The 24,533-nt window shown below is 40.3% G+C and overlaps 1 protein-coding gene across 1 annotated transcript in view; it reads left to right on the forward strand.

The window, feature by feature from the left end:
- LOC120635601 overlaps positions 1 to 24,533 on the forward strand; it is a 60,403-nt gene that overhangs the window by 13,110 nt on the left and 22,760 nt on the right. Inside the window, exons 11-27 of the mRNA XM_039906616.1 lie at positions 508 to 592; positions 1,898 to 1,976; positions 2,470 to 2,537; positions 3,710 to 3,804; positions 4,397 to 4,640; positions 5,583 to 5,703; positions 7,201 to 7,326; positions 9,455 to 9,549; positions 10,920 to 13,933; positions 15,476 to 15,558; positions 18,070 to 18,168; positions 18,473 to 18,535; positions 19,869 to 20,006; positions 20,490 to 20,585; positions 21,207 to 21,428; positions 22,384 to 22,604; positions 23,801 to 23,951. Coding sequence (XP_039762550.1) covers positions 508 to 592; positions 1,898 to 1,976; positions 2,470 to 2,537; positions 3,710 to 3,804; positions 4,397 to 4,640; positions 5,583 to 5,703; positions 7,201 to 7,326; positions 9,455 to 9,549; positions 10,920 to 13,933; positions 15,476 to 15,558; positions 18,070 to 18,168; positions 18,473 to 18,535; positions 19,869 to 20,006; positions 20,490 to 20,585; positions 21,207 to 21,428; positions 22,384 to 22,604; positions 23,801 to 23,951 — 5,000 coding nt within the window. The remainder of the gene's footprint in view (positions 1 to 507; positions 593 to 1,897; positions 1,977 to 2,469; positions 2,538 to 3,709; positions 3,805 to 4,396; positions 4,641 to 5,582; positions 5,704 to 7,200; positions 7,327 to 9,454; positions 9,550 to 10,919; positions 13,934 to 15,475; positions 15,559 to 18,069; positions 18,169 to 18,472; positions 18,536 to 19,868; positions 20,007 to 20,489; positions 20,586 to 21,206; positions 21,429 to 22,383; positions 22,605 to 23,800; positions 23,952 to 24,533) is intronic.

A 24,533-nucleotide genomic window follows, 5' to 3' on the forward strand; every position in this document is an offset into this window, starting at 1 on the left:
GAGAACTCCAGAGATTTCTTCTTGTTTCTTTTATTAGTTGTTCTTCCTTTTCTTGTTACCGCAACCGCTTGCTGATTGGAACTGACTCGGCGTACAAACGGGTGCGGTATTTATATCAAATTTGCCACAATAAAACAGGCCCTCTGATTGGTTCTATTTCTCGGCCAATCAGAGGGCGTTATTTTGTTCCAGTTGCATAAGGGCAATTATTGTTAAAATATGCTTATTTCTAAAATGCTATTATTACCTATTAAATGTTACCTATTAAATTCTATTACTAAACTTAAAACTATTTACATGTTATCTTAAAATTAGGCACACAAAATATTAACTCTAAACGAAATCAGCTGACCGTCCCGCACACAAGTGATATTTTAATTGCCTAAAAAAACGCACATAACTTAGAAAAGTAATTGGTGGCCACAAAATCGGACCAGTATATGTGACCGGGAACTGGGTTGATATGATGGTGATGAAAATTACAATTGTATTAATTTCCTGTTTCAGTGAGCGCGTGGTCTGGCTACAAGCATCGCTGCGATTGCCTAACGCCGAGAACTCTCTGCGCGCAGCAACGGAAGCAGCTGTTGAGGTATATCATCATGTCTTCGCTTTTAGCTATTCCTCTTATAGGACCAAGCAGATTGTCCACCTTCGCAGGGCATGCAAGGAACACGTCATACGAAATGCCAAACTATGTACAGAGGCGTGGGCGTGTGTTAAGCCTCATGTGCGTGTTTATACCAGAACCCACGCTTTCAGACTGCCAGGGCGGTAGTAGTTCACCAGACGAGCAATGTCACAAAAAGCTCTCTACTCCTACGACTACCCATTTTATTAAAAGTAAACTAAACTAACTTTGTATACTCATTGAGAGTGACGGCGCGCAAATATAGTAGGGATGTGCGTCGCGGAGGGGAAGTCCCGCGCCCATTCGTTGACCCGTTGACTCACTATATACCCTTTAAATATGTTTTAAGGCGCTAAATTAATCGTGGCATAACGTGCGAACAGTTACGCAGTGTTCTATGACGCCATGGCAATTGAGAGGTGCTGTCCGGTCCGTCGTTACGCCATGTTTATGAATAAGGCCTTAGGGACCGAGCAAGGGTCATACAGAGGATATAAGCTGTTTAGATAGGTTAATTGTGCGGTTAGTACAGATAATGTTACGTATGAATTTACCTTAGGTGAAGATAAAAATAAAATTATAAAAAATAAATATATACTCTGTTGATTCGACAGAGTATATATTTATACATATTCATGTATTGCCATGTCAATGTGGCCTCCCCCAGAACAGGTATTTGTATTCACCTGGTTAGGCTTTATTAAAAAAAAAAAACGTGTGTGTACTTATGTACACGCTTTAGAAGTTATACTTCTTTGGCGTAACAAGATAATAATCTTTTCAAAAATTTTATCTCACGCCTCATTCTCTCGTTTGTAAAGAAAACGACACTAACAATAGAAAAAAGTTATTTAATACATTGAAAGTTTTATTATAATGCATTATAATAGCAGTATAATAGATATCTCATCATCGGACCATCAAGTTTCACTGAACATTAAAGGTTGAGATTTTTGTACAATTGAATCACAGAAATGAGCACGCAGACTTCGACAATTTAAAGTGTATACTGTCAAACTTTATAGCTAACTTCAGGCTGCTGGTTTTTTGTGAGGGCGCATGCGCATCGTAAAAAGTGAGCTGGCGGACGATGTATTCCCCTCTCGCTCGGTTTCGCAACTACCTTCATCCTGTAGCCATGTGTATAATTAAACTTTCATGTTTTTCCCTAACGCCGCTAAAGAAGTTTAACTTAAAAAAAATTGTTGGATGTGGATGTGGGAAGATGAGCTTCGGGATAACTGATCCCTCAATAGTAAAAGATAGTGTTGCTTCCAGGATCTCTTTCTTCGGTATGATGCAGGCTGTGAACGAGTTTAACGGCACCAAAGCGGACGCTGAGAAGGTAATAAAGTCAAACTCAAAGTCAAAGTTAAATATTTCTTTATTCAAAAAGGCACATATATGACACGTTTGATGCGTTCATTACATGTAAAATAGAACAGAGTTGATGGCGATAACTAAAATCGTCAACTTAAAACTAAAGCTACGATATTTTTTTACTAGTAGCGGACTTCGGCCGTGGCTAGTTATTTAGGGTACTCTTATATGTGTGTGTATTGATTCTTGATTTCTGACTTATAAATCAAATTAATAAAATTTAAATTAAATAGTTTTTAAAATTCATTCTGTTTGTATGACTCTACCGCCGGTTCGGAAGGCAGATTCCACCGAGTACATATATTATAACATAAATACTTATAATGTATAGATAAACAAACACCTAGGCACTGAAAAATGTTCATGTTCATCACACTATCATGATCCAGTTTTGGGAATCGAACCCACGGCCTTGGACTCATAAAGCAGGTTGGTTAAATTGACTAATATTGTTTCAGCCTTCGATAGACATGAAGCTTGACCATTCAGGGAGAGAATTGCAGCATGGGGACGGGACGGGTGCCAAGTGAGTTTTATAAATAAGGGGGTGTCCGTTAGTTACTCGACCTGATATTGCAGCCTATGAATTTCTGTCGTAAAAACTATGGCAGTATTATTTTATGTTTCATTTACATGTTGTATATTCATTTATATCGTGACATAGAAGACTTTATTGTGAAATTATTTTACTTTTTCTCCAATTTTTTATTGTTTCAAATTAAGAAAAGAAGTAAATTACATGTGGTCGTAAGGGGGAGATGGGGGATCCGATCTCCCCTCCCGCTCCTTCCATCCGATGTCGCCTAAAACACAAGTATGCTGATTCGATACTACACCATTGGATTCTGTAGTCAAACGCTCCGAAGTAATGATGCTGTAGTAGTAGCCCATCTTTTTGGGACAGAGCTCTTCCGGGGAAGTACTGCTACGCTATTATTATTTCTGCCGCTAAGCAGCATGGCTGCTATGCTGTGTTGCCGGTGTAATAACAAGCACTTGACGCTTGTCACCTACGCTCCAAGTTGATGGCCACGGGGCGGCACGTTGCAGCACGTATTCCTTGCTCTGTTTATTAATAAAAGTTATAAAAAAAAAAAAAAACATTTTATTTCAGGTTTGGGTCCCATATACAAAATTGAGAGATTAACATACAATTAATATAAAAGACACTCAGATTATAAAAAAAAAAAAAAAGTCTAAATTAACAAAAGTCAACAGTAACAATTTTCATAGCCCATGGTTTTCCACTTAACTGCCTGATCCGTCAATTGATACTTTAAAGCCTTAAATGTTGCCGTGGGCGACCACTTTAATGTTTTTACATAATTTTATTTATTTATTTGGGTTCACGAACAACAACACAGTATCACATTACACAATGGTATACATAGTACAAATAATTACTCACTGCGGCGTCAACTGCGTAAACCACATATTACAAGAAATATTTGTTAATGGGGCTTATTCAAAAGCTAATAAAACATTATTGTTGCAACAATTTCTACAAAAATACAAACAAAAAAAAAATATAAGAAGGAGATCTGTAATTATTTATCAAAATATATAAAACTTTGTCTGTAACAGTAATTGATTATCACCCGGAATACTAGTATATGAATTTAATTTTAAGACGATTTTTAAACGATCTATGACCAACTTCTTAAATGCGCCTTCTTAAAACGGTTTTATTAATTCCAGACCCCCGGACAATTATGAAGTTCATCCGTCACTCACCAAGTCGAATTCCACAGCAGACCTCAGCGATTCAAATATCACCGTCGATCTCGACGACAGTGAGTAATTTAATATTTACCCCTATATATATCCTCCTGGCCGTATGCGACCACAGCGACTCCTTCTAGCTATTATGAGCGTACCTGATGTGCTCTCAAGTGACTGGCATAACCACTCTTTGTTTCAAACGTGCGATCACATTGAAAGCACATCAGTACTCCACCAATTATATTGTAATATATGGCCGGCGATGGTCTGGCCTTTATCTCACGCCTAGCATCTTGCTCTGCACGCCTTTTAACTTCAAACTCCGATACTTTTTTTATTTACGGAGTGTCTCCATAGCGGCCGATCTGCTGCCTCAAATTCCCACAGTGACGGGTCAATATCACATCTCTTCATGTGCCGCTTTAGCACATCTTTATATCGCAAGTGTTGCCCGCCCTGCTTACGTTTCCCAACCTGCAATTCGGAGTAAAATTAAAAAGGGGTGTGTTATGAGATAACAGGTACATTTATCTGTAGCATTGTAGCTCCAAAAAAGATTTTGAAGCGATTTTTACGTTAATTGTAATTTATGAATTGTACAGGCCTACTCGAAAAAAGGAAAGAAAAACCATAGTCATGATGTATAAGTTAATTTTTTTTTAGTTTCGGACTCCGACGAGAACTCCGGCACAGCGTCCCTCGGGCTCTCGACCTCCTCGTCACTGGACTCGGCATCGGAACTGCTCCTCGCTGCTGCGGCGGCGGTGGAATCCGGAGGGTCTTCGGGCGAGGGTGGTGGACAACTATGCAAGACGGTGCGACAGCTGATGAAGTCTATAGCGTCTATTGAGCGGCTGATGGACAAAGTTCTCCAGCATTGTGACCAGTGGACAGACCATGAGGCGAGGTGAGTTACAGCCACTGCTGGGCGTAAGCCTCTCGGTTTTAGAGCATGAACCCACCACGCTACTCCAATGCGGGTTGGCGTGCTGCTTTTTTATTTTGCTCATTCACTTTGACTGCCATCTCACCTGCTGTTATGGTAGTTGGCTAACCTTATAGGGGTATGTCAGTTTTATTAAACCTATACCACAAATCGGTTTCTACATGCCATCGTACCGGAACGCTAAATAGCAGTGGCTTGCACCGGGTTTCTTACCAGGATATGCATACAGCAGGACAAGTTGCATAAAACGCCAAAAAGTCTCCTCCATTACGGCTAGTATGGGCAGGAGACACTTATATCCCCGGGGAAAGGGTACAAATTTATCTTCTCCCACAGCTTTATCAACTCTCAGAGCACAAACACACAAGTGGAAATAATATCCAAATAATATATGTGTAAACTTCTCCTATTCTATATTCCCGTACTTTAGCAGGTGGACACGTTAATTATATCCCTAGTCAGGGGATATAATATTTATCTCCCGCCCATAACTCTTACAGCAGGGCTAGCACCCCTGCTGTAAGAGTTATATATATATATATATATATATATATACATATATATATTTATTTTAGGGTAGTCAGTGCTTTGGTATATGTATGAAGTGCACGCCACTGCTAAATAGCCCAGCGGCATCTCTTTGTCGGATGGTAACTAACCTTGGCCGAAGCCGATGCTTCTCGTCTAGTCTTGACCCCACAATAAGCTTGTGTGAATAAGACTAGACCAGAGAAACTTCAGAAAAAATAAATTAATAAATCGTTCCTAACTGGAATCGAATCCGGCACCTGCCACTTGAAGCCAGAGCGCACATCGCTGCGACAGGATAGTCCTCTAAAATCTAATAAAATTTGTGAATTATTCGGGAAGTTTTGAATGAACCAATATTGGTTTTTCTAACAGGAAACGCGTACACGTTGGCCTATCGGAGGTGGACCGGAAGTTGATGGCGATGTACCGAAGGCTGCCCGACGTTCACAGGCGGCAACTGCAACTGTACCGGAAGCAGAAACGTTTGTCAACGGTACGTATACAGCCATATTGGAAGTATATATACGTGAAATGAGGGAGTCACCGACATAGCTCAACGACTCGCGACGCTGAAGTGGCAATGGGCGGGGCACATAGCTCCGAGAACGGGTGGACGTTGGGGTTCTAAGTTGCTACAATGGCGACAAAATGTACTCTTACTTCTTCTATAAACTCACTACAAAACTTAATACTCCTACTACCTAACTAACTCCTACTACTTAACTAACTATTACTACTTAACTTACTACTACTACTTAACTAACTACTACTACTTAACTAACTCCTACTACTTAACTAACTCCTACTATTTAACTACTACTAGTCACCGACATAGCTCAACGACTCGCGACGCTGAAGTGGCAATGGGCGGGGCACATAGCTCGGAGAACGGGTGGACGTTGGGGTTCCAAGTTGCTACAATGGCGACAAAATGTACTCTTACTTCTTCTATAAACTCACTACAAAACTTAATACTCCTACTACCTAACTAACTCCTACTACTTAACTAACTATTACTACTTAACTTACTACTACTACTTAACTAACTACTACTACTTAACTAACTCCTACTACTTAACTAACTCCTACTATTTAACTACTACTAGTCACCGACATAGCTCAACGACTCGCGACGCTGAAGTGGCAATGGGCGGGGCACATAGCTCGGAGAACGGGTGGACGTTGGGGTTCCAAGTTGCTACAATGGCGACAAAATGTACTCTTACTTCTTCTATAAACTCACTACAAAACTTAATACTCCTACTACTTAACTAACTACTACTACTTAATTAACGACTATTACTTAACTATCTAATGCTACTTAACTAACTACTACTACTTAACTAACTACTACTACTTAACTAACTACTACTATTTAATTAACTACTATTACTTAACTAACTAATACTACTTAACTAACTCCTACTACTTAACTAACTCCTACTACTTAACTAACTACTACTACTTAACTTACTACTACTACTTAACTAACTCCTACTACTTAACTAACTACTACTACTTAACTAACTACTACTACTTAACTAACTACTACTACTACTTAACTAACTCCTACTACTTAACTAACTCCTACTACTTAACTAACTCCTACTACTTAACTAACTCCTACTACTTAACTAACTCCTACTACTTAACTAACTACTACTACTTAACTATCTACTACTACTTAACTATCTACTACTACTTAACTAACTACTACTACTTAACTATCTACTACTACTAATACTTCTTAACGTGCTAACTACTAATACTTTACTTACAACAACTGCTACTACTAATACTAAACTCACTACAATTTCTTTAGTCACTATAAATACTAAAACTACTCTTAAAACTAGCTCTACTACTTCTAAACTTACTACTACGCCAAAACTTAATTTTACAACTTCTATATAAACTCACTACAATAATTAATACTACATACTCCTACTACTAAACTAGCTCTACTACCACTCACTACTTTTGTTCGCAGGTGTGTACGCAGCTAGTCGGAGGTAGAGCGCCCGCGCCTCCCCCGCCCGGCTCGCCTCCCCCCGCACCCGCGCATACGCCTTGCCGCCCGCTTTGCCCCGAATACCATCTACAGCGATTCAAAGAGGTATACAAATTAAAACTTATTTAATAAGAAAAATCTATAAATTACATTTATAAATATCAACTCATTAACTCCTCCCACAAATAAAAGGGTTTAGGTCGTAGTCCACCACGCTGATCCAGACCGGATTGGTGGAATTCACGCGCCTTCATAATCGGCCATCCACAAGGGAGAGTTCTCTATAATGTTCTATAGAGAACTCTCCCTTGTTGATGTTTTCCTTGAACGCTTAATCAAGTGATATTTATTACTTAAAACGCACATAACTTAGCAAAATGCTGCAGCATTAAGTCCCGTCTTTTGTAAACCGTTTTCTCTTGGTTGTTCAATCAAGTTTAAAAAAAAAAATTGTAACACATTTTGGCCCGACCTGGGATTCGAACCCAGGACCTTGTGAAAAGTTGAACATGCACATCTATTAATTTAATCTGTCGCAACTATGCTATATACTATATAACCACCATCCCACCACCCACGATGATGGTGGGTACTATACTCCTATATGTTTTAGTATCAAACCTTGCAGGTGGCAAACAAAAAGTACCAGGACCGCATATGTACCTACTAAGTACATAGTATTGACTACGTCAACGATAAAAATGCTGAGAATGTGAGATGGTGATAAAAAAAAAACACAACCGGCTAAGTTTGTTGTGGGCTTCTTCTTAGACGCGACTTCAAGGCGCGTTTGGAACTCTCGTATCTTTAGTTTTAAATTGACGAATTTAGTTATCGCCATCAACTCACTCCTAGGTCTTAATTTACACGTACAAATGTGCCATCTATGTGCCTATTTGAATGAAGGAATATTTGACTTTGACTTGACTTTGACTTTGACATGTTTTGGCATCCATTTTCTATGTAACAGGTAGAACTCCATCAGAGTTACATATTGATTCCGTTTGCCGTGAAGACCCTGGGGCCTTGGAGTTTTAGTGCAAAAACATCCTTTTGATTGCTTCATCTGCTGACAGAAAGCCTGGATCATTTTTTACGCAAAGCATCAGCCTGGCTGTTCAGCGCGGAATTGCAGCCTGTACCCTCGGCACTACTCCAAACGGGCATGCAACAGTTTAGTTACAAGTTTTATTGTAACATTATCAATAAAAACTTGAGTACTAGCTGACCAACGCATCGTTATTCGGTGAGGGGTCCAGCGGCTCCCAGCGACTAGCTTGATGCCTGTACACCTCGTTGGTTTACCTCGCGACCAACGCTGCGTTTACCGGTGCTGGGTCGCCATTCCAGCACGTTGAGACCCCAACGTCCATCGGTTCTCCGAGCTATGTGCCCCGCCCAATGAATCTTCAGCTTGATCTGAGCTATGTCGGTAACTCTGGTTCTTCTACGGATCTCCTCATTTCTGATTTGATCACGTGGAGGATTATGACGACCTCCCGCAGGGCGCTGGCACTGGGGTTTTAAGTGGGAGGTCCCAGAGGCTCGCGGAAATTTGTGATTTTATAATTTCGGAATTTTCTCTGGCATTGTCTGTTGGGAGGCTCCAGCCGTTTTTTTTATAATTTTTATTAGTGTTTTTACCTACACTTGAAGGAGTTATCAATTTTATAAATTTAAAATGCATATAAAAATTTCGGAACCGACAGGATTTGAACCTGCGACTCTCTGGCAATCGCGGCCTGAGCGCTTTCTCCAATTAAGCTACGGCTCTCCTACTATCGATGCCGAAATTAGTATATGACTTTCACATCAGTCTTATAGCGACTGTAGCGTCATCTAGTAGGAAACGTTGCAGTTTCGATCTACTTTTTCAAAGGTCCATATTACAATGAGACACGTTTTGAAACATGAGACGACACATTGCGTTTTATAATTTTTAATTAAAAGGGCATATACTAATTTCGGTAGGAGAGCCGTAGTTTAATCGGAGAAAGCGCTCAGGCCGCGATTGCCAGAGTCGCAGGTTCAAATCCTGTCGGTTCCGAAAATTTTTATATACATTTTAAATTTATAAAATTCATATACCTAACAGTTACGCCCGTTACCATCTTAGTCCTGTCAAGACCTAACGTGTAGTTCAAAAAAAGCTCTCTCCATCGTCCGCTGAGTTACTCTGAGAGTTCTTAAGAGGGCCATAGTACTATGTTAAAGCTAAGCTGTCTGCCAACAGGTACGCCGTAAAGTGATGCACATGAGAGATCAGCAGCTGTACTACCACCGTCTAAGAATGTGGCTAGAGGACCAACTTCGACAGGAGAGGGAGAGGTAAATATCCATCATAGCAACCGGCCCACTACCGCGCACGGGTTTCCACTCAGAACGAGAAGAGTTAAGGCCCTAGTCCACACCGCTGGCTCAGTGCAGATTGGTGGACTTCACACATTTTGGAGAATTCTCAGGCATGCAGGTTGCCTCACAATGTTGTCTTTCACCGTTGAAGCAAGTGATATTTGAATTGCTTAAATTTAAAACGCACATAGCTCCAAAATTTAGAGGTGCGTGTCGGAGGTCGAACTCGGTCCCGCCGAAAGGGAATCCGTAGTCCGTATCCGTAGGGGTAAAGGCCGCAGTCCACCACGCTGGCCCAGTGCGGATTGGTGGACACCACACACCTTTGAGCACATTTTGGAGAACGCTCAGGCAGGTGCAGGTTTTCTCAAGATGTTGTCCTTCAACGTTGAAGCAAGTGATATTTTAAATGAGGTGCGTGCTGGGATTCGAACTCGGCCCCCCTAAAGTTAAGCGGAAGTCCTACCAACTAAATTTTCACCGGTTTATTTCAATTAAAAGCTGATTTTACTAATATTTTCAACGACCTCTCTGGCGCAGCGGTGAAGGCTGAGGTTCTAAGTGGGAGGCCCGGGTGTCGATCCCCAGGAAGGGCAATATGGAATATGGAGAATTTCCTAATTTCCTCTGGTCTTCTTTATAATGTCTGGTTTGGTGCGAGCCCTTATCCGTGGCTGCTTGCAACCCTATTGAAAAATATATGCCGGCAAGCGATTGAGCGTTCCGGTACGAAGGCGCAAATAAGGGTCGAAGATTTAATCTACATCATCATCATATAAAGTATAAACCCATTACTGGCCAACTACAGGGCACGGGTCTCCTTCCACAATGAGAATGGGTTAAGGCCTTAGTCCACCAAGCTGGCCCAGTGCGGATTGGTGGATTATGTAGATTTCATATGATTGCTATATTCCCTTAAAGCCTGTTACCATCTTAGACCGCGTCATTAGTCACCACCAGATGAAATCGCAGTCAAGAGCTAACTTGTAGTGGAATAAAAAAAAGGTTGTGTACTTTATGTACACGCTTTAGAAGTTATACTTCTTTGGCGTATGGAAAAAATGTAGTAGTGATTAACTGTATTTAAATAAAAAAGGTTTTATTAACGTAATAATATTTATTTATTCACACTGTTTGTGCTGTTACGAAACACGTGTTCTAAATATAAAAATACTAGAATATACAACTTGAAAATAGTGTTCATGCCACGTAGAACTAACTTCACGATGTAGAATTCACGTGTCAGATGCGCGCGCATCGTAAAAATTCACTCTCATCATTTGTCTCCATCGCGCCAAAAGAAGTATAACTTCAAAAAACTTTTATACAAATAAATCCTTTTACAGCCTTCCAGAGAGCAACGTAACACTAATAGAAGATTTACCAAGACGCAAACGCCGTACCGCCAGCCCTAAGAACGCTAAAATATCGACCGCGCCTAAAAGAAAACTGAAACCCGCAAACATATCTCAGACAATTAGTAAACCATATAAAATACTCCAAATGCTTCGACATAAGGCACCAATACCAAACAATATTAACATCAAATCACCGTATAAAGAAATAGACGATGAACGCAGTGCAGTATCAGAAGTGGAACCCCCAGAAGCTTTCCCATTAGAAAAGGAAGACAATGTTAGCGACACGGAAACGATAGTAGGCGAGAAAGAGACGGGCGACATTTGCAAGGAAATGCGGGAGTGTCTAGCAAAATTCGCGAACTTCGCTCTTAACAGTCCTGATAACGTGAAGGAAGAGGTAATAGAATATGTGGAACCCGTGAAATATCCCGAATCAGTTAGTCCGCCATTACAGGAAATGTCACCCACCACTTCTGAGCATATTCCAGTTTTTAACCAGAATCCGCGTAGAATTTTAACTGTTAACAAAATTTTCAATAAAGAAGACAAAGTCATAGATTTCCAATCACAGGCCGGCGACATAAGCACGCCTTTAAATAATATAGATTTTAGTGAAACTAAAGATTCTAAAGATCTGGATGACGATGAGAAAGACGGAGACGTTTATAAATATGTGACATTTGGATTAAAAATTAAAAAAGCAATGGAAGAGTGCCAGAATATAATTAATTCTTATAATAGTGTTAGCAAAGATGAAAAACAAAAGGAAGATATCGATGAACCGCCATCACTAGAGCAAATAATCGAGGTTATGATGAATTTAGATAAAAGTTCAGCTGAGCTGTTAGAAAAAATGGATTCGGACGACCCAATAGATATGAACATAGCAATAAATAAACTGTCGGATTTAGTAGAAAATATGCCACAAACGTTAGCGAACATGCCGGAAATAGCTTCGAAACTATCCGAATTCGCGAACGCTAGTTTCGAATTGCCAGAATTTGCTTCCATAATGAACAGTTTGCCTGATGTCAATAATGAAGCGCAACTTACTCCGGAGACCCTGAAACAGATTCGCGAACTCAAATTATCTAAGCGTGATAGCGTTAAGGTAACAAAAAACACTGCCAAGCGTAAAATAAACCGTAGGATTAAGAATAATGATAGTGTAGATTTAGCGAATTTCGACTTTGAATTCGACGGCAAAGACCTGTCCGAACTGTTGAGGGATGAGAAGGAACTGCAGAATTTAATGAAAAACAAGAACAATAAGGAGGATTTCAAAGACTTACTCTTTTCTATATCCGCTCAAGTAGTTGTTAATAAAGTTTTTGAATACGTTAAGCAAAACAAAAGTCCCGAATTAGCTAAGTGCCTGGAAGAGGAGAAAGAGCTATTTAATTTGCCCCGAAACAATATTAATTCCGAAATGTATTCGAAGGCATCGACGTTATTCGACAATTCAGTTAAAGATGCTTTGAGTATGGACGAACTGAGGGACCTTGTTCAATCTAGGTTTAATTCTTGGAAATATTACGTCGCAAGTAAGTTTAAAGGTATACCCATCGAGTTATTAGATAACGAGATTGAGACCATGCTAGATAAATTCTATTCGTATATACAAGATTTAGCTTCTAAGCAATGTACTAACGATACTGACAAAATTATCGAGAAAATTGACGAGTTGAGAAAGAATAGCGACAGCAGGGATTCAGACAGCGAAGGCTGTCCGGCTTCGAAGGAAACGCTGAAGCAGATAACAAAACTACTCAGTACATTCGCGGGTAACACTATAGACTTGCTCATAATGAAACTGTCCAATTTGTCCGACGACAAGAAGGCCGCGGTTAAAAGTCTAAAATTCAAATACATGGATGTTATAAGACGGTGTACGGAATCAACTCAGCTCGCCGGATGGATATTATTAGATCCCGAAGTGGCGACTAACGTTATACAAGAGCTGACTGGTTTGGAGGTTAGAAAAATTGACAATGTACCCGACTTCTCCACTTACACTGATGAGAGGAAGAGGGAGCATTTCATTAATAGATTAAGAGAAATGAATAGGCAGTATATTGAAACATTACCGAAAAAAGGACTCACTGGAGACGAGTGGCTAGTTATATTATATCGCTTAGAACAGCTAGAGGAAAAGTTAAAAGAGGCGTTTATCAAGGTGGCCCCCGCACCGAAAGTTGTTCAACCGCAGGCCGCTAGCGAAGCTGAAATATTAGCAGCTAAAGGCCTCAGTAAAATTATCGGTAAAGCTAACGTTAGGATAGTTAAGAAAGTAAACCAAGAACCTCCGAAGCCCAAAAAGGAAGTGCCACCAGAAGAAGTGCCGCAGGTTAATGAAAAAGATGAGAAAAAGGCGAAAAACGACGCGCTATTGGCCAAATGCGAAGCGATACTGACCTCTAAAGGGGAAAAGTCATTGTTAGACAGTTTTTATACGATAAAATCTTACATAACTCAAGGTCTCCAGGTACCTGAAACTTATAAAAAACACGTTATATCAATATGCTCGAGTATAGACGCTAAACTACTGGACGAGGATATAGAAGAGACTTTGAAAATCAAGACAGACGAGCAAGAACCAGAGCCGGAAAACAAAGACAAGGTCCCGTTATCCGTAATCGGATCTCAGAATCCGGAATTACTAGCTAAATATTCAGCGCAAGCCTTACGGAACGCGAAGCAGACGCTAAACGCAGTCGCGTTCAGGAATATGACGAGAAACGGACAGACGAAATCGGAGAGCGACGTTTGCGATACACCAAAAACAAATTGCAAATGGACAAACGACTGTGTGTGTGACTCATGTAAAGATTCGGACTTGTCGTCTGTGTGTCTCGGTGATATAGTGAAGCAGTGCTACGATGACAAGTCGAAGAACGGTCTAGAAGAGAAGAAGAAGGAGGTTAAGAAGGTGCCGCCAAAACCGAAGCCGGCTCCGAAACCGTGTGAGAATGCCAATCATCAGCAACATGTCTGTAAGGGTGAGTTTGACGACTGAGCCGAATGGGAATTACAGTTCACTTCATTACATATGCCAGGTTCGCACGGGTGCAATCTAAAGTCCATTTTTCTTCCTTGTCTCATTAATTGGATAGATTTAGGCGTTTTGCGGAATTTTATGATATATAGAATAAACAAATTTATTGCAACAAAACAAAAAGATAACAGTAATAGTACTTAGTGCTAGGGTGCAAAGGCGGCCTTATCACTAAAAGTGATCTTTTAAAGGTATCCTGAGCGTATGAAGAAGATAAGGTGGAAAGTGCATAGAGTATGTTACAAAAAATTAAATAAGCTTACACGAACATACATACCTACATTTACATATTAACTACAGAAATACTGATTTAAATGTATATATACTAGAATAGTTGTTTATGATATATATTTATGCTATTATAAACTTACATAATACTCAATAACATATGTATGTATATTAAGCTAAATTTGCTATACTCCGCGAAAAGCAGGAGAATCTGTGTGGTCTAATTTATAATTTCTTCAATCCTTATACTCCACACAAAGTCAAAGTCAATAATATCTTTATTCAAGTAGGTCCATAGGCCCGTAGGTGGCACTTTTGATGCGTACATAAGAATTACACGGTAGTGAGATGATGGCGATAACCACATTCGTAAACTTAAAAACTAAAGCTACGAGGGTTCCAAACGCGTCCTGGTCTAAGAAGAAGCCCAAAACAAACTTAGCCGGGTGTTTTTTTTTGTTATCACCATCTCACAATATCATTTTAAATAATTATAAGAGCAACCTGGTTAGAGCAATAATTTACACCCAAGCTTTTTTATCTATTACGTAGTCCTTTATACTATAATAGGACTTTTCTATAAGCTTACGTTTAATACAAACTTTGAACTTTTTAAGAGACATCTCCAAAATGTCAATTGGTAGTTTATTGTACACCAAACAGATCTTCGGCATTGTACCCTCTACGCACGTTTCGCTCCGAAACCGGAGCATCCTCAGGAGATGTTGACTTTACAATGAATAATTGTTAATAAAAAAGTGACAACAGTTTAATTTGTTGTAAACTGACGGCCGCATTTGGCAGCGACCCAGCTTTCTGAGTCAAGGCAGTGACTAACCGTTGGTTCGAGAAACGCTACTTAAATGGATTGGTTTTTGATGCTTCAATATTAGTCATGTCGGTTTCCGGATCTTCTAAATTCTGTGGCCATGATATATAAATAAATATACTACGTCAATACAAACATCGCCATTTAGCCCCAAAGTAAGCGTAGCTTGTGTTATGGGTACTGAGATGACTGATGAATAATTTTATGAATAATATACATAAATACTTATAATATACATATAAACACACGGACACTGAAAATAATCGTGTTCATCACACAAACATTTTCCGGTTGTGGGAATCGAACCCACGACCTTGGACTCAGAAAGCGGGGTCGCTGCCCACTGCGCCACTCGGCCGTCAATGACCATGGAATTCCGCAAAGTGACTCCTGCTTCTTTCTTTTAATATTACTTTATTTGTTTTGCAGTGGCACACGGTGGAGTCTGCTCGGGAGATGGCGCCACAGATCAACCTTGCAACTGTTGCTACTGTACCGTTTTCGGGCATGCCGTAAGTAAAACACTTGACAGGACACCTGTTTTCTATAGTAATAATTTACGAACCGAGCATATAGTCCACTAGATGGTAAGTGGAAAACCATCGCACTTTTTTTTTTGTATTCCGCTACAAGTTAGCCCTTGGCTGCAATCTTACCAGCTGGTAAGTGATGCAGTCTAAGATGGTGACGGGCTAATCTGTTACGGGTATGGCAGTTTTGTCAAACTCATACCCGTATTCGGCTTTTACGCGACATCGTACCGGAACGCTGAATCGCTTAGCGGCACGTCTTTGTCGGTACTAGCCTTTTTAAGGCTATGGCAGTTATATCAAACTCGTGGCCCTAATCGGTTTCTAGGCGACATCGTACCGGAACGCTAAATCGCTTGGCGGCACGTCTTTGTCGGTACTAACCTTTTTAAGGCTATGGCAGTTATATCAAACTCATGGCCCTAATCGGTTTCTAGGCGACATCGTACCGGAACGCTAAATCGCTTGGCGGCACGTCTTTGTCGGTACTAACCTTTTTAAGGCTATGGCAGTTATATCAAACTCATGGCCCTAATCGGTTTCTAGGTGACATCGTACCGGAACGCTTTATCGCTTGGCGGCACGTCTTTGTCGGAACTAGCCTTTTTAAGGCTATGGCAGTTATATCAAACTCATGCCCCTAATCGGCTTCTACGCGACATCGTACCGGAACGCTAAATTGCTTGGCTGCACGTCTTTGTCGGTACTAGCCTTTTTAAGGCTATGGCAGTTATATCAAACTCATGCCCCTAATCGGTTTCTAGGTGACATCGTACCGGAACGCTAAATCGCTTAGCGGCACGTCTTTGTCGGTACTAGCCTTTTTAATGCTATGACAGTTATATCAAACTCATACCCCTAATCGGCTTCTACGCGACATCGTACCGGAACGCTAAATTGCTTGGCTGCACGTCTTTGTCGGTACTAGCCTTTTTAAGGCTATGGCAGTTATATCAAACTCATGCCCCTAATCGGTTTCTAGGTGACATCGCACCGGATCGCTTAATCGCGGTACATCTTTGTCGGTACTAGCCGGGGCAGAAGTGCCCCACCAGACCAGACCAGAGAAAATTGAGAAATTACAATTTCCCAAATTTCTCCTATCTGGGATCGAACCCGGAACCTCCCACTTGAATCCACAGCGCTCGCCGCTGCGCTAAAGAGTCACGAACAGACCAACACTTCGCAGGGCATGCAAGGAACACCACGTGTATAAAATTGAGTTTTAGTCCGCCTACATATAGCCGTAAAGTACGACTTTAAAGAGCGTGAAAAGTGAAAAAAAATCTTAAGTTACGGCATGCCGTTTATGTTGATTGGTCGGCCGGTTGTCGCTGTGGGCAGCGACCCTGCTTTCCGAGTCGAAGGCCGTGGGTTCGATTCCCACAACTGGAAAATGTTTGTGTGACGAACATGAACGTTTTTCAGTGTGTGGGTGTTTATCTGTATATTATAGTATTTGTAAGACAACATATTAGTCTTTATAAACAAAAAGTGGATATAAACAGTCGACTTACAAGAATTGGTCATAAATTAGTGACATCTGCATATCGTCTGCGAAAGGTGCAGAAGTCATTTGCGGGATTGAGTATACGCTTTTATAATATGATTCCTAAGGTAATTCTGGACCTGCCAATGCAAAAGTTTAAAGAATGTGTTAAAACACATTTATTACAGCGAGGTTATTATACAATTGATGAATTTCTTAATGACAAGGTAGCTTGGAAGCATCCGGCTCCGCTTTCATCTCTCACAAGATAGAAAAATGAATTTTAGAATGTAAAATGTAAATTGTTGATGTTGGAAAAGAGCAACTGCTGAGTTTCTTGCCGGCTTCTTCTCGGTAGAATCTGCCTTCCGAACCGGTGGTAGAGTCACTACACACAGACAGACTTGACGTCTCAAAAGTGCTTATGGCCTACTTGAAATAAATTAATTTTGAATTATATTATTCATAAAAATATTCATCAGTCATCTTAGTACCCATAACAAAAACTACGCTCACTTTGGCGCTAGATGGCTATGTGTGTACTGGAGTAGTATATGAATTTTTTTCATCATCATCATATCAACCCATTACCGGCAAACTACAGGGCACGGGTCTCCTCCCACAATGAGAATGGGTTAGGGCCGTAGTCCACCACGCTGGCCCCATGCGGATTGGTGGACTCCACATTGAAAACATTATGTAGAACGCTTAGGCATGCAGGTTTTCTCACGATGTTTTCCTTCACCGTAGAAGCAAGTGATATTACTTAATTACTTAAAACGCACATAACTTAGAAAATAGTTAGTGGTGCGTGCTGAGATTAGAACTCGGCCCCCCGATTGTGAAGTCGAGCTCCTAACCAAACCGCACCGCTGCAATTATTCATAAACATATTCATCAGCTATCTTAGTACCCATAACACAAGCTACGCTAACTTGGGCTAGATGGCGATGTTTGTATTGTCATAGTATATTTATTTATTTATTGTTATTTTATTATTGCAGCCACCTCTCACTACACCTGTGCCGCGCAACTTCAACGAGACGAGAGAAAGGTTACGGTCTATATTAAACAAGAAGAAACAGAAATGTAAAGTTACTAATGTAAGTATTGCATATTATATTTTTTTTATAATTTAATGACAGTGACGGCCGAGTGGCGCAGTGGGCAGCGACCCTGCTTTCTAAGTCCAAGGCTGTGGGTTCGATTCCCACAACTGGAAAATGTTTGTGTGATGAACATGAATGTTTTTCAGTGTCTGGGTGTTTATCAGTATATTATAAGTATTTACGTGTATTATATTCATAAAGATATCCATCAGCTACTTTGGGGCTAGATGGCGATGTGTGTATTGTCGTAGTATATTTATATTTTTATTTATAATATATTTTTTTATTAAAATTACAGGGCGAGGTGGAGTCCCCAGTGGAGCGTTCGCCCCCGCAACATCAACAAGCTCCCGTACCACCAGTAAGTTAGCTTTTGGTATATAGTCTGTGTCTCGGGCAGCCGGAAACACGGACCTTTGAGTACGCAATCATCAGAAAAACTGACATTGTCCTTTGAGTACACCTTGATCATCATTATTATCAATACATTTTCGGCCCACTACAGTAGCCTTAGTACAAGATTTTTCGCTCGCAATCGAGGAGTAGTTTTGATGTATGGAACTACTGGAACATCGGAGTAAAATGGATCTTATTAGTTTTGTGTTAAAACTCAAATTTGCCAGCAATTCTTTAGCTCGGAATTGTGACAGTACGTTTGTAATAATAAATTGGGTGTGGCATTGGGTCCATTTTACTTTGAAGATACAGAGTTTGATTTCGAATACGACTCCTCGGTTGCGAGCGAACAAATTTTGTTCTCAGAATGAGCTGAATTACAATTGATTAATAGATTACATAGATTACATAATCTTATGTAATAATTTTAAATGACAATGTGAGATAGTGATAACAAAAAAAAAACACCCGGCTAAGTTCGTTGTGGGCTTCTTCTTAGACCAGGACACGTTTGGAACCCTCGTAGCTTTAGTTTTATGTTTACGAATATGGTTATCGCCATCATCTCACTACCGTGTAATTCTCGTGTAAGTACGCATCAAAAGTGCCACCTATGGGCCGGGCCTACTTGTATAAAGATATTTTTGACTTTGGTATTTACCTTTTTATCGCTTTGGCAGCAAATCCGACCCTATGACGTCACGGGAAACGGCATGACGCTCTCTTATGCCGATTAATGTAAAACATACATCGCCACGCCTTGGCAGTAAAATCTACCTCTATGCCGTCACGGAAGACTGCATGACTCCACCTATGCCGTCATGCTTCCTATACGCCGCCGCAGACAATTTTTTTTCCATTTATTTGTATAATTAAATTATATCAATTTTATCAACGAAACAGTTATTTATTTAATGTTACTTCTTTTGTTCTTTTATATTTAACTAGATGTTGCCCGCTTGCGTCTGCGTCTGTTACGATTATTCTCAAAGCCCGTGTGATTTTCCTGGAATGAAAAATAGCCTATGTTACTATCCAGCTTTTCAACTAATTTGAGGGTCGATTGGCGCAGTTCGCAGCGAACCTGCTTTCTGAGCCCAAGGCTGTGGGTTCGATTCCCACTACTGGAAAATGTTTGTATGATGAGCATGAATGTTTTCAGTGTCTGGGTGCTTGTATTGTGTGTAAATATATTCATCAGTCTTCTTAGTTTGGACAAAAACACAAACAAACAAGCATACACAGTCTCGCATTAATAATATCAGTAAGATTAATTAATATTGTCTCCCCCCTTCCAGGCCTTGCCCAAAACCCTACCACCGAATTTGACGACGCAAGCGCAACAGAAACGCCAGGCGATGGAGAGTCAACAGAAGCAACTGGCGGACAAGATGGCTAGAATGGTTGTGACAGAGAAGCCCGAAGTGAAACCAAAGGTATTTTCCCTTTGAGCGGAGTTGTTAATCTTAAACAGACATACTTGACGTTTCAAAAGTGCTTATAAAGTGGGCCTACTTTAAATAAATGAATTTAGATTTTTTTTTTTTTTAATTACGTCAACAGCTGCTTACGTTGCTGCGCGCACAGTTCTCGGCGTGGGGCAATCGCAGCGGCGCTTTTAGCCCGACCACGCGCTCACTAAAATAGAAAATTAATTCAATTCATTTATTCATCATCATAACCATCATATCAACTCATCACCGGCAGTGGCGTGCATAGAGGGTATGCACAGGGTATGCAGATGATATAAAACGAACCGGTGGTAGAGTCACTACAAACAGACAGACTTAACGTTTCAAAAGTGCTTATAAACTAGGCCTACTTGAAATAAATGAATTTTGAACATGATTACACACTAGTCTTGTTATTAAGATTTCTATAGTTGTAAGATTTTTACTCAATAGTTATGTTATCGGCAGGTAGTGCAACGCTCCGTCCCGGTACAAACCAACCCGCCGGCAGTCAAAGCTGAGGGTAAAGTGAACCCTAACGCTATGGAGCAGATACGGTTGCAGGTAAATTAACACACAAAACACACAAACACGCACCTGCGCACACACGCGCCCGCACACATACACGCACACCTACCCGCAGTGGCGTGCGTAGAGGGAGAGTTATAAATACTTAAGGATAGGCTTTTTATAACTCTTACAATGCCTATACTTAAATTTTTTTATAATTCGTCCTGGAGATTTTCTTCATTTTATATCATCTGCATACCCTGTGTATACCCTCTATGCACGCCACTACCTACCCGCCCGCAGAGACACACACCCGCACACACACACACACACACAAGTCAAATTTATAAAACACCGTAGTTTTTTTGTCGGAGGTTAAAAATAGAATAGAATAACTTGATTAAAAAAAAAAAAAAAAACAAAGAAAACAAACAAGGTAAACATAAATAATACTTAGTCCTAGAATGCCGAGACGGCATCATCACTAAGAATATAAGTGTGTGTAAAAGTGATATTTTAACTGAACCCTGAGCGTGCGCAGCCGATAAATAGCCACGGCCGAAGTCGTACGGTAACTAGCCACGGTCGAACCCTCCGAACAGACCAGACCATTAAGGAACAAAACTAATAATTCCCAATCGTAATAAAACAACATTTTAATATTATCTCTTTCAGCAACTGAAACAACAGCAACAGGCGCAGCTGCAACAACAAATGCTGCAGCAGCAAGCGGCGCAACAACAACAGGCCCAGCAACAACAAAAACAGGCACAGCAACAACAACAACAACAACCGCAAGCACAACAACAAAAGAAACCGGAGCCGATATACGACCTGCCGATACACAACAAGCCTACTTTGACGCCTCAGCAACAACAACAAATAAGATTACAACAGGTATATTTGCCTTAGATTGAGATGATGCACACTAAAAATCTGTATGTATGTTTGGTAGTCTTAGTAATATTATATAAATAAATGACACATCATTTATTAAGCGCACGCGCACACCATCTAGTCTGAGCAAGCGGATATAGAAAAGTCGTCAGTGCTTTCCCTTTTGACTTGCTTCTCAAATACCGTGATTTAAGGCGGAGATGTTATATTATTACTAAAATAAAATATATCCCAACGTTACTCGCTGAGCTTTTTTAATGCGAAAGAAGTTTTAAAATCGGTTAAATAATTTATTATTTTCTCAATTTTATGTAATTTTATTAAATTAAGAGTGAATAGGCATATTCTAGGCAAGCGCCCTCCACCTTAGGCTGCATCATCACTTACCAACAGTTGTGATTGCGCTCGTACATAAACATTAAATATATATATATATATATACTAGCTGTTGCCCGCGACTTCGTCTGCGTTTGATTTTGTTTTTAAGGTATTCAGTATCACTAAGCCTGAGGGGTTTGCTGTCCGCTGAGGAGTTCTGTCCTCTATATCCAACCACATTCATCAGATGACACAAAGTTTGCGCAAAATTAAACACATGTTATAACCTCTCAAGTACAAAAATAATTATTTAAATCGTTTATAATTTGTCGGAGTAATGGTGTAAAATCGTTAAACACTTTCATCGCCTCTCCCAAAGGAACCGAGCTTGATGTCAGGATAAAAAGTATCCTATATTACTTCTAACACTCCCAAGAATATGTGTACAAAGTTTCATGAGGATCGGTTAAGTAGTTTTTGCGTGAAAGCGTAACTACATATATATATATATATATATATATATATATATATGTTTTTGAACATAGATCGCCCTATCGCTCGATGTAGGTTTAATAATTAGAGCCTAGACTATGTTTTTTAGTGGCCAGCCGAATAAAACAACTGTTATCACTTCCAGCAACAGCACCACGATGAAGCCGTCCGTCAGAACCACCTGCACGTGCAACAACAGATACAGATGCAGCAGAAGCAACTGCAACAACAAGAGGCGCAACAACAATTGCAACACCAACATCTGGAACAACAAATAAGACAGAGCAGGCAAACGCAGCAGAACAATGCTGTCTCACTCTCGAGTAGAGACACTAGTGTATTCTCATTTTCATCGGGTTGTTCCGGGTGAGTTTTTGACCGCCTCCCTGGCGTAACAAGTAGGTGTTCCCGGGTTTGATACCGGCATGGACAATTTGGGAATTTATAATGAGTGTCGATAAGCGATATAGTGTTACGGTGCGATGTCGCTTAGAAACCGTTTAGGCGTGTGACGTGACTACCATACTCTGGACGATTTGAGAATTTATAATTTTTGAATTTTCTCTGGTGTGTCGCTAAGCGATTTAGTGTTACGGTGCGATGTCCCGTAGAAACCGATTAGGGGTTAAATACCATAATCGCTAACAGGTTATCCCGCTACCATTTAAGACTGCATCATCACTCACATGCCACGTATAGCGAATAAACACAGACTATAATAAATCGGTTTGAAAATAGATCGAACATTCAAACAACACTACTGTCTAAAACTATATTAAAAACTTAAAACTAATGCTAAGTAAATGCACGGAAATCAATTTAATCCTGGACTTATTTGCATATTTTGTATTTAATGTAACTAATAAAAAGCGGTGATAGCCCAGTTGGTAGGACTCGACTTCCCTTTCGGGGGGCCGAGTTCGAATCGCACCTCTTACTTATCAAAATAAACGTATCTAAGCAAGTGATATTTTAAGTACTTCTAACGCACATAGCGGTTTAAGTAATTAAAATATCCACAATGTTCTCATAGGAGTGTGGAGTCCACCCAACCGCACTGGGCCAGCGTGGTGGACTACGGCCTTAGCCCCTTCGCACTGTGGGAAGAGACCCGTGCCCTGTCGTGGGCTGATAATGGATCGATATGATGATAATGGAACTAATAAATCTATGTAAATTTTATATATTTGCTATTCGTGATTCTTCCTATATTATAGATATGAAAGAGACGATGTTTGTCACTCAATCACGCAAAAACGACTGAACGGATTTGGATGAAATTTTGCATGAATGTAGCCTTTGACATGGAAAAGAACATTACACTTTTCCCGATTCCTTAGGAAGTTCCCGTGGGAAAATTGAAAATTGTTTACGAGCTAAGCCGCGGGCAGACCGCTTTGAATTTTGGTATGCATGTCAGACGTGTACTTTCTGTACCGATCTCTCAAATAGTTCCCGCGAAGATTGTTAACGACCCAATTCTGAAGTCCACGCAAACGAAGTCGCAGGCATAAGTTAGTGAGAAATAAATAGCTTTACTATTTTTTTTTTTTTAATACCAGGGGTTCATGCTGGCGAGGTAGAGGCGGTTGCAATAACAGAGCGGAGGACCCCAGGGATTTGGACGCGTTGCTGCAGTACATAGAGGGGCCCGCGCGACACGTCGATCGAGGCAAGAAACGCGCCAAGAAAATGCGACAGAAGGCGAAACGAGTTAGTTATACATAATCTTTACTTTATTTTTTAAGGCGGCACATGACTGAAGCGTCCCCGCGCGCACTGCGCAGTTTTTCGTTCCCCATCTTGTAAAGTTGACTGTGCGCTCGTTTATGTTTGATATATATTTTTTACTATTTGGTTAACTTTGGCTCTTCTACTTTGGACATAGTGATTTGACTCGACTTTTGTGTATGTTTTTATATAGTACGAACTCCGTTTCAACATGTTGAAATGTGGACGTACAATCAAAAGGCAGTCTCGCGAATTGGTTGTGAAGTTAAAGGAATACTTTGAACGAACGAACACTTTACAATACATAATCATATCGATCAAGTACTGATACAAACTTGAATCGATTTATCGTGAGTATCGAGTACCGAGTCGTATGGTTGCATAACTAGTTACGTTGCGATGACGGGCAAAAAAAAAAAAAACGAAAACGGGCCTATTGCTTTTTAACGACTATAGGGTGACTGATGAGTTTTGCCTATGGAGGGTAGAGGTAAGGAGTCATCTTATATGGGAGAAAAGTTGAAAAAGTGTCCAGTTGTATGTGCTAAATAACAGTTCAAAAAT

This window comes from Pararge aegeria, chromosome 27 (assembly GCF_905163445.1).
Source record: "Pararge aegeria chromosome 27, ilParAegt1.1, whole genome shotgun sequence".
NCBI lineage: Eukaryota > Metazoa > Arthropoda > Insecta > Lepidoptera > Nymphalidae > Pararge > Pararge aegeria.